The 10737-nt window shown below is 39.0% G+C and overlaps 1 protein-coding gene across 2 annotated transcripts; it reads left to right on the top strand.

Moving 5' to 3' along the window:
- Positions 1–4196: 4196 nt before the first annotated feature.
- Positions 4197–9972, top strand: LOC120206221 (ABC transporter C family member 4-like). 2 transcript variants are annotated; one of them, XM_039205937.1, is made up of 11 exons: positions 4205–6333; positions 6479–6799; positions 6913–6999; positions 7105–7728; positions 7841–8005; positions 8103–8397; positions 8481–8695; positions 8792–9097; positions 9171–9234; positions 9307–9546; positions 9657–9972. In XM_039205937.1, the coding sequence occupies exons 1-11, from the start codon at positions 4231–4233 to the stop codon at positions 9755–9757; spliced, it is 4521 nt and encodes a 1506-aa protein (XP_039061868.1). In that variant the 5' UTR covers positions 4205–4230; the 3' UTR covers positions 9758–9972. The 2 variants fall into 2 exon arrangements, with proteins under 2 accessions (XP_039061869.1, XP_039061868.1); XM_039205938.1 differs by lacking the exons at positions 8792–9097; positions 9171–9234; positions 9307–9546; positions 9657–9972 and having other exon boundaries at positions 4197–6333; positions 8569–8677.
- The last annotated feature ends 765 nt before the right edge of the window (positions 9973–10737 follow it).

Below are 10737 nucleotides of genomic sequence, written 5' to 3'. Positions count from 1 at the left end.
AATAATTACTTGTCATGCATCTATCGATCAAATTTTGCAGATCTAACATTTATTTGTTGACGTGAACGGAAGGCGCGGATCACCAAACGTGTCTTTCATGTGTTTCGTTTGAGCTGACGCCACGTAGATAAAACGTGGATCACCATCCGCGCCTTCGCAAGGAAAACTGATACTCGACAGAAGGCGCGTATCACCATCTGCATCTTCCATTATTCACCTTGAATTATTGGGTACTCCGTTATTACCCGAGCCTTAAAGTTCGACGACTCATCCATCCCCCTCCCTATAAATACCCCCGAATGTAAACATCAAACAACACCAAAATTACTTTAACATTCTTCCTTCTATCAAGCTAAGTAGATTTTAGTTTAGTTTTTAGAAGGTACAATTATTTTATATTTATTTATTTGACCAATTTTTTTATATTAACTATTTCGTATTATTTTTGTGGTTGTAAACTGGAAGGCGAAATCAAATCTCGAGACATTTTATCGATAATGTATTGTGAATTTTTTAAAATATTTTAGTATTATATTTTAATTCGTATATTATTTATTTAATTAGGTGTATTTCAGTTTTTTTCAGGTATAAGACTCTCAATCTTTTAAACTCTCAAAATGAGATGTATTTAAGCTTTTGTTTATTATGATGGAAAAATTCGGGAAGATGAAATCGACGTCTTCGCATCAAATCATTCTGTCAGAATATCCTTCAAGAGAAACACTACTCTTGAGGAGTTGATCACTAAAATTTCAATGAAGATTAATGTTAGAAGTACTAAAAGACTATTCTTACTTCAGTACAAATTTTCAACCGCAATATTTTCGTTAACTTATACTGCGCTCGAACTCTCCAACGATAACGATATTGCTATAATGGTTGATTATCATAATCAAAATTCATACGCTAATACAGAAATGTATGAGACAATTATTGAAGTGTCTACGATTCCTAGTATGTCATTATGCTCCTACTATGGGTTGACTCAACAAGCTGATCAAGTTGGCAGGCAAACTCAAGTAATGTGTAATGGTTTTAACTCGTTAATGGGAAATCTGCATCTTGGTACCATCCCATCAAGTTCAATGGGGGAGACATTCATCAATAACTTGTTACGATCCCTATCAAGGTGGCTCCATGAACAATCCGTATGGCAATATTGCTTCCAGTTCAAGGGGAAGACATTCATATGCAAATTTCTTTGACTTGAATATAGGGATGACCTCGACACAACAATCTGTTTAGTACCCATTTGACACAATGCCTTCAAGTTCCATGAGGAGACATTCAACTACGAGCTTCTTCGACCTCAATGCCAAGAAGCTTGCGACACAATACTCAGTTCAAAACTCATATGACACAATGTCTTCAAGTTCAAGAGGAACCCATTCAACTACCAACTTGTTCGATCTAAATAGCGGCATCACAGAGGAACTTTAATCTCCACCAGAAGAACCTCTTCGTGAGCCAGGTGCGAATAGTGCTTAGACTGGACTATTCGTTGAGCCAGAATCACCGTAATTCAACATGAACTCTGATGATGATAATTTAGATGAAGTTCCCACAAATACAGTACAGAACAAACCTTCAGCACACATATATGAAGTTGACTATGGTGCAATGTATGGGCTAGAATTTGCGGATATGCCTAATGTTGGTGACTATGAATTTAACTCATCATTCAATAATGGTGAGTTATATATCGAAATGGAGTTTCCATAAAAAAAAGTGATATTACAATTAAGAATTACAACATTCGTAATTATGTTCACTCTAGAGTCGCCGATCCACCACCGAAAAGTATGTCCATTATTGTGTCCAACGTGATAACGGATTCAATTAGATGATTTTTGTATCAAAGAGGAGGAGGAAAAATAACATATGAAAACTAACAATATACAAAGGTCCTCATCAATGTTGTGCTAGAGGGATCAACCAAGACCATCACAAACTGGACTTCGATATTATTTGCCAAGTCATCATGCACATGGTCAAAGCAAGCTCCCTGATAGCTATTGCGGTGTTGATTTCAGCTATACAAACTCAATATGGGTACATCGTCTCCTACAGGAAAACATGGAAGGCAAAGAAGAATGCCATTAAAAAACTTCACGGTGAGTCATAATATGTAAGCCCGAGAAAATATTTTAATATGTTCCTCGGAACAGTTGTCGTTCAACTGTTGAAAATTTGTAGTCAACCATGATAACGATATTTGACCACCGTTGAAATTAGGCGAGATACCTCCAAGATACTCCTCGCACAAGGAATGCCAATCACCATCCGCGACACCAGAAATGATATCCCCATCTACCAGAAGCCCCAAATGTAAGGAAACATCATCCAGTGTAATAATGCACTCCCCACACGGTAGATGGAATGTGTATGTCCCTAGTCTCCACCTCTCAACCAGTGCAGAAATAAGGTTGGATTCAAGGTTACAATGCCCTTCATATCTAGCTATGTAATCGAATCCAGCCTCGGCTAAATACGACCAGACACGATTCGATATCTCTAACTTAGCGTTACGAATAAATAAATCTAATAAACGATCATTCCCCTAATTAAATAAATATTATACAAATTTAAATATAAACTAATACTAAAAAATAAATAAATAAAACATTCAAAATAATTAACATAACACAATTTAAAATTGTTATTGTATCCGCAAAATGACTCGAAATATGATTATTATCTAAACGCGACAACATGTCTTCCATTTTATAATTGCAAAATATAAAAAAAAATTAACACAATAAAATATAATACAATAATACAATATTTAATAAAAATAATATAATAAAAATAATTTTACCTTCTAAAAATAATAACAGAACTCACTTGAAGCCTGTTAGAATGAATGATAAAAGTAAGAATGAGAGTGTTTTTTTGTGTGGTTTGAGAGTTGTACGAGGTGATATTTATAGGAGAGGAGTATGTGGTAATTTAGGGGGAGCGACAGACGGTTAGGGGTTTTTATTGTGTGTCATTTTCCTCACGAAGGCGCGGATGGTGATCCACGTTTTTCTTGCGTGGCGCCAACTCGAACAAAAACTCAAAGAATGCGCGTTTGGTGATCCACGTCTTTCGTCCATGTAAGCAAATGGGTGTTAGAACAATAAAATTTGATCAATGAGTGTCTGACAAATAATTATTGATTATTTGAATGCTTTTTGGGTAAAAATGACTAATGATCACGGTGACAAGTTATCACCACACAGAATACAAACGTAGGTTTTTACCCAGAAAATTACTTTAATTTGGACAACGAGTATCAAATTTGTCAAACCAATAGTAGGAAATAAAGTTACAACAAAATATACTTGTTCACAATGATAATTAAAGAAAATATGAGAAAAATAAAATGTTATTATATCGTGAAAAAATCATTATATAAAAAAATATAGTTTCTTTGCGTTATTAAATGCTAATCACAATTATATTAACAAAAAATCATTATATGCTAATCATTAAGGGTTTTTCTTTTCACGTGATAGTTGGCTTTGGATTTGGGTATTCATCCCTGGTGGTGCAAAGTTCCGAGAGACTGCAAATCGAAGCAAAGTTTAATTTTGGCATTTATTTTATTTCGAACTTAGTTTCAGCTTTATTCCATGGCTGCTTTTTTGTTTTGCATGGCTTCTTTTCTTTAATCTTTTCTCAAGATACTGTTACTATTATTTTTTTCACTTTTATTTATTTCTCCATACAACTATATTTAATGCACAATAAATAAATAGCATGTGAGATTCAATTGTACATATTCAGTATTCGACGCATATCTATTACTTGTTTGGCAAGTATGGGAAATGGTATATTCTCTTGGTCAAATTTCTAATTTGCTCACGGTAGCTGCTTCAAGGCTTGGCTCTAAGAGCTCCAGCAAGACTCGTTCATTTATTATAATAGAGACCATCGTGGCATTGTTGCCCCTTCTTGTTCCCACAAGCTTTTCTTCTTCTTTTTGCTTGCTTCACGTTAGAGATGGTAGCCCATGCTTGAAAGTTCAAAGCTTTCGAGGTATTTCTACAGTTGTTTATCAGTGAACCTAAAACTCTGATCTGATTTGAAGTTACTTGGATCATTAGTTTTTTGGATCATTCTTTTTGTAGATATATGATGTATTGCTACTTGTTTACAGGTGATGGAAGGAATCATCAATCTCTGAAAAAGAAAACTGTGAATTTTGTATTATTTCACGTTTAAGTCTCGAGTGAACAATTGAATATGTCTTCGATCACTTGGATCACTTCGCTTTCGTGTTCAAGCTCTGTGATTGAATCATCCAAGGAGACGACATCTATTCATGTTGTATTCCAATGGCTGAGATTCATTTTCTTTTCTCCTTGTCCGCAAAGGGTTCTCTTCTCGGCCGTTGATATCTTTTTATTGCTTACCCTCCTATGCTTTGCTGTTTACAAGCTCTATTCTCGAGGAAATAGCCATGGCAGCTCCGGCAACTACACGCATCTCATAAGAAATAACAGGGCCTTTATCAAGACTACCATATGGTTCAAACTCCCTTTGACTGTGACGGCTGTATTAGCGTTTTCTTACAGTATTATATGCATTCTTGCATTTACAAGGAGTAGCCAGGAGCCATGGAAGCAATTTGATGGTATGTTTTGGTTGGTTCAAGCCATAACTCATGCTGTGATTGCAATCTTAATCATCCATGAGAAGAGATTCGAGGCTGTTAAACATCCATTATCTCTCCGTGCTTATTGGTTTGCGAATTTCATCATCATTTCGTTGTTCGCCGCATCCGGTATCATTCGTGCGGTGTCTGTCGAAACAGACGAGGATAAACATTTGAGGCTGGATGATATGGTTTCCTTTGTTTCTTTCCCATTATCAGTTCTTCTTATTGTTGTGGCCATTAGAGGTTTGACTGGTATAACGGTGACCGGGGTACCCGAGGCAACAATGGATGAAGAGGAAGCCAAGTCACATGAGCCGCTTTTGAGCAAACCGAAAGTGAGTGGCTTTGCTTCAGCTTCCATAGTATCAAAGGCCTTTTGGATATGGATGAATCCTCTGTTGAGACAAGGCTACAAATCCCCTCTCAAATTGGAGGATGTCCCTACTATGTCACCCGAACATAGGGCCGAGAAGATGTCGCAGCTCTTCGAACTGAACTGGCCTAAACCACATGAAAAATTGAGCCACCCTGTTCGGACTACATTGCTACGGTGCTTTTGGAAGGAAGTTGCCCTGACTGCATTCCTTGCAATAGTGCGGCTTTGCGTTATGTATGTCGGTCCGGTACTGATTCAAAGCTTTGTCGACTACACTGCGGGGAAAAGAAGCTCACCTTATGAAGGATACTATCTTATATCGATTCTTCTCATATCGAAGTTTTTCGAAGTGTGGACTACTCATCACTTCAACTTCAACAATCAGAAACTCGGGACGCTCATTCGTTGCAGTCTTATCACCTCTTTATACAAGAAGGGGTTAAGGTTAACATGCTCCGCTCGTCAGGCTCATGGTGTTGGACAGATTGTGAATTACATGGCTGTTGATGCTCAACAGCTCTCTGATATGATGATGCAGCTGCATTCTATTTGGATTACTCCTTTGGAAGTTGCGGTTGCCATGGTGCTTTTGTATAAGTACCTCGGTGTTGCGATAGTCACTGCAATGATTGGACTTCTCGGTGTTTTTGTTTTTGTGGTAATCGGAACCAGAAGGAACAACCAGTTTCAATTCAAGGTGATGCAGAATCGTGACAAGAGGATGAAGGCCACCAATGAGATGCTTAATTACATGAGGGTGATCAAGTTCCAGGCTTGGGAAGAACACTTCAATAAACGAATCCAATCTTTCCGTGAAACTGAGTTCAAATGGCTATGCAAATTCACGTATTCGATCACCGGAAATGTCATAGTGATGTGGTCAACACCAGTACTGATAGCTACCGTCACATTTTGGACTGCACTTTTATTAGGAGTGAAACTTGATGCAGGGCTAGTGTTCACGACAACAACAATCTTGAAGATCTTGCAGGAGCCCATCAGGAACTTCCCACAGTCGATGATCTCGCTTTCACAAGCAATGATTTCCTTGGAGAGATTGGATACTTATATGATGAGCAAGGAATTAGCGGATTCATCGGCTGAGAGACAGGAGGGTTGTGACGGTAGTATTGCCGTCGAAGTTAAAAATGGGGCATTTAGCTGGGATGATGAAAATGGAGAGGAGGTTCTGAAAAACATTAACTTAGAGGTCAAGAAAGGGGAACTTACCGCTATAGTCGGGACCGTGGGATCCGGGAAATCTTCTCTTCTTGCTTCCATTCTCGGGGAGATGCGCAAAACATCAGGAAAGGTATGAAGTCTGAGCCCATCATTGATTATGCAACTGTGAATACTTATTTCATTGTAGTTGAATGTACATCAAGTTTCTTCTAGAACAATGTTAACTCTAACATGGGAATGTTTGTTAAATACAATTCTTTCTGTTTCCATGACAGGTTAAGCTTTGCGGTTCGACTGCATATGTAGCTCAAACATCTTGGATTCAAAACGGAACAATTCAAGAGAACATCCTGTTTGGTCTGCCGATGAACGAGGAGAAATACAGGGAAGTTGTAAGGGTTTGCTGTTTGGAGAAAGATTTAGAAATGATGGATTTCGGTGATCAGACTGAAATAGGAGAACGTGGAATCAACCTTAGTGGCGGCCAGAAGCAACGGATACAACTTGCGAGAGCTGTTTACCAAGATTGTGACATCTACCTTCTTGATGACGTCTTTAGCGCCGTTGACGCACATACAGGGACAGACATATTTAAGGTAACATTGTTGTTTGATCCATTACAAACTTTGCAAATGTTGGAAAGAAATGATCCATCATTGATGTTGCTTATGAAAGCTTGATACGTTTATTTTGTATGCTTTATCTGCAGGAATGTCTGAGAGGAGCTCTCAAGGGGAAGACTATTTTGCTTGTAACACATCAAGTGGACTTCTTGCACAATGTTGATCTTATCTTGGTAAGTAGGTTAGGTATTATCTATTTCCTGGAACAGATACAGGCCTGTACATGCTCTCATATACGAGTATGCAGTGTTTCTAAAATATCTGTGTGTAAATTCCAGGTGATGCGAGACGGGATGATAGTACAGTCAGGGAAGTATAATAGTCTACTCGACTCTGGCTTGGATTTCGGTGCTCTGGTAGCTGCACATGAAACGGCTATGGAGCTAGTAGAAGCAGGCAACAATGCACCCGAAGAAAATTCCAACAAAACATCCAAACCTCCTCAGGGCGTTTCCAATCTTGGGGAAGCGAATGGTGAGTCTCAAGACCACCCGAAATCCATTAAGGGGGATTCTAAGCTGATCAAAGATGAAGAGAGGGAAACCGGTAAAGTCAGCTTCAATGTATACAAAGTGTACTGCACTGAGGCCTTTGGCTGGTGGGGTGTGGCTGCAGTACTGTTAATATCTCTGGTATGGCAAGGTTCTCTAATGGCCGGCGATTATTGGCTCTCGTACGAAACTTCAGCCAAACACGCTCTTTCATTCGACCCTTCGGTATTTATATCTGTTTATGCCATCATAGCAGCTGTGTCTGTTGTGTTGATTTTCATCAGGGCCATTTTTGTTACACTTATGGGGCTCAAAACAGCTCAGATCTTTTTCGGGCAAATTCTTCAAAGCATCTTGCATGCCCCTATGTCCTTTTTCGATACCACACCTTCAGGAAGAATTTTAAGTCGGGTAAGGTTTCGAAGACTGTAATTTTGTCACTTTCTCTACGGATCATATCTGTATACCATCTCTCGTTTTCATATCTTAGGACTAACAGATACCTTCCTTTTCTAATCAACAGGCATCAACTGATCAGACCAACGTTGATTTCATTGTTCCGTTCTTCATGGGGCTAATAATTTACATGTACATAACACTGCTCAGTATCTTCATAATCACATGTCAATATGCTTGGCCAACAATATTCCTGATAATTCCTCTTGGTTGGCTGAATATCTGGTATCGGGTACGCGTCTTTCATGCGAATTTAAAGAATTCTTCTCATTCACATATATGGACCAACAGTTTGTTTATCTGCTTAGGTCATTTTTCTTGAATTACAGGGATACTTCCTTGCATCATCTCGAGAATTAACTCGCCTTGACTCGATCACCAAAGCACCCGTCATTCATCACTTCTCGGAAAGCATCTCCGGAGTTATGACAATTCGAGCATTCAGAAAGGAGGATAGTTTTTGTCAGGAAAATGTTAACAGAGTAAATTCCAATTTACGCATGGATTTCCACAACTATGGATCCAATGAATGGTTGGGGTTCCGCTTGGAACTAATCGGGAGTATAGTCCTCTGCCTTTCTACATTGTTTATGATCATGTTACCTAGCAGCATTGTCAAGCCAGGTAATTGTATATGTGCATTGGCCTTGTACCGTCGGAGTATAAGAACGTTTGAAGAGATTTGACTTTGTTTTGCAAAAATGCAGAAAATGTGGGGTTATCTCTTTCATACGGGTTGTCCCTCAACAGCGTGTTGTTCTGGGCAATATACATGAGCTGCCTTGTGGAAAACAGGATGGTTTCTGTTGAAAGAATAAAGCAGTTTTCGAGGCTTGAGCCGGAAGCGGCATGGCATATTGAAAACAGCCTTCCCCCTCCGAATTGGCCTGCCAAAGGCAACGTCGAGCTCAAAGACCTGCAGGTAACTTTGCTCTTTACACTTTTCTCTCTGTAACTTCTTTCGAACTACATGCTTTGCCGGAGTTGATGAACTACTTCCGACAATTTTGGCTAACAGGTAAGATACCGTCCAAGCACGCCTCTTGTACTTAAAGGCATTACTCTGAGCATTAACGGTGGTGAAAAAATCGGTGTTGTTGGTCGGACGGGGAGTGGGAAGTCGACTTTAATCCAAGTTTTCTTTAGACTGGTTGAGCCAACAGGAGGGAAAATAATCATCGATGGCATAGATATTTGCATGCTAGGACTTCATAATCTTAGGTCGCGCTTCGGAATCATCCCACAAGAACCTGTCTTATTCGAAGGAACTGTTAGAAGCAACATCGATCCGGTAGGACAGTATTCGGATGAAGAGATATGGAAGGTAAACATGTTATTCCAACAACATTATGAACCATTTTAGGCCATACAAGTTTATTTGTAGATGTTTTCTGCAGAGCCTTGAGCGCTGCCAACTTAAAGACGTTGTTGCTTCGAAACCAGATAAACTCGATTCTTTAGGTAAGTGACTATCAACTTGTTCCGAGTGTACCGACTGAAGTACTGCTTAACCGAAACCATTTTAATTACCAGTGGTTGACAACGGAGACAATTGGAGCGTGGGGCAAAGGCAGCTCCTGTGCTTGGGGAGAGTTATGCTTAAGCGCAGCAGGCTTCTGTTCATGGACGAGGCAACTGCATCGGTCGATTCTCAAACTGATGTCATAATCCAAAAGATTATCAGGGAAGAGTTTGCAGCCTGCACGATCATCAGCATTGCTCACAGAATACCAACAGTAATGGACTGTGATAGGGTATTAGTCGTCGATGCAGGCGAGCCCTTTCTCTTACGCTTTTCACTCATGCGAAACTTCAATGCAAAGCATTCATGTTTACAGTTTGTCACACGAATTTCATATCTAACGCTTCTGTTTTTTACACAGGAAAGGCTAAAGAATTCAACTCACCATCGCGCTTGCTCGAAAGGCCAACACTCTTTGCAGCATTGGTTCAAGAATATGCCAACCGCTCTTCCGGTTTATAACCGAATCTCGTGGAGGATTTTTCATAGACTACCGGTGCCGGAAATCCCAAAGGTGACATGTGAGTTTTGCAGATGGTAGTTAACCTAGTATACATTCAGCTACGAAGAATGTTCTATTTATTTCAATAAAAGTTCAGCAAAATGTTATCTATGCCTATTGGGCGTGTCTATGTACGAATGTACTCATTTAATATATTTCTTTTACCTTCTTTTCCCATGGATCTCTCTTTATGAAGCTATTAGCACACTAAGAACGACCTTCGTAGGTAATTTGAATCAATATCTAACAGCTACAACTTGGATCAATATCTTGTTGCTTCCTATTGGTGGCTTCTTAACGTGTAGCTATAGCATTGAGGAGAAATTGGATTTAACCTTGAAATGATCATGGATATCATGTTGCTGTGGAGCAAAGGTGTAGGTTTGTGAAAGCAGGAGGAACAGACCGCGAAGTTGGGATATTTGATATGGGCATAGTACTAATTTTTTTTAAAGAGGAAATTCATTAAATTCCAATTACATCCAAGAGAATTACATGCTTAAAACAATCAGATTCGTCATAATAAAATCAGTACGGATTGGGTTTCGACAAAGCACACTAAACAAGAGTGTGCACCACTTAGTTAGCCTCGCGGTTAATAAATTTTTAGATCTGTCCATATTCAAGAACCATTTGCATACCCATTATTTTGGATCCCATTTATAAATTTCTAAATCCGTCCTGCCATTGTCTTAACCAAAATAAGGAACCCTCCTCTTCTCCAACCAACAAGTAGTTTGTCGCTATAAGAACCGATTGTTCTTGAATATTAACTCCCCACGATCCGGACATGGTCCCCAAACACATTATATTTTATTTGTAAATAATACTAACTTATCTTATTCCTAGTATTTAATGGAAGATGCATGGTATGGCATGTGTGTAAATATAATTGTGGGGAACCTTCTATGCCCATTACCTGCTCAATCATTTTACACTG

The sequence above is a fragment of the Hibiscus syriacus genome, unplaced genomic scaffold (assembly GCF_006381635.1).
Source record: "Hibiscus syriacus cultivar Baekdansim isolate YM2019G1 unplaced genomic scaffold, ASM638163v2 tig00013386_pilon, whole genome shotgun sequence".
NCBI classification, from domain to species: domain Eukaryota; kingdom Viridiplantae; phylum Streptophyta; class Magnoliopsida; order Malvales; family Malvaceae; genus Hibiscus; species Hibiscus syriacus.
Note: the sequence above shows the minus strand (reverse complement) of the source record. Positions and strands in the feature narration are given on the sequence as shown.

Bases quoted from the DNA above. Each gene is read 5' to 3' on its own strand.
- LOC120206221 (XM_039205937.1), top strand. From the start codon at position 4,231: ATGTCTTCGATCACTTGGATCACTTCGCTTTCGTGTTCAAGCTCTGTG. The intron at 6,800-6,912 runs GTAACATTGTTG...CTTTATCTGCAG, and splicing joins CAGGGACAGACATATTTAAG to GAATGTCTGAGAGGAGCTCT. The intron at 9,098-9,170 runs GTAAACATGTTA...TGTTTTCTGCAG, and splicing joins CGGATGAAGAGATATGGAAG to AGCCTTGAGCGCTGCCAACT.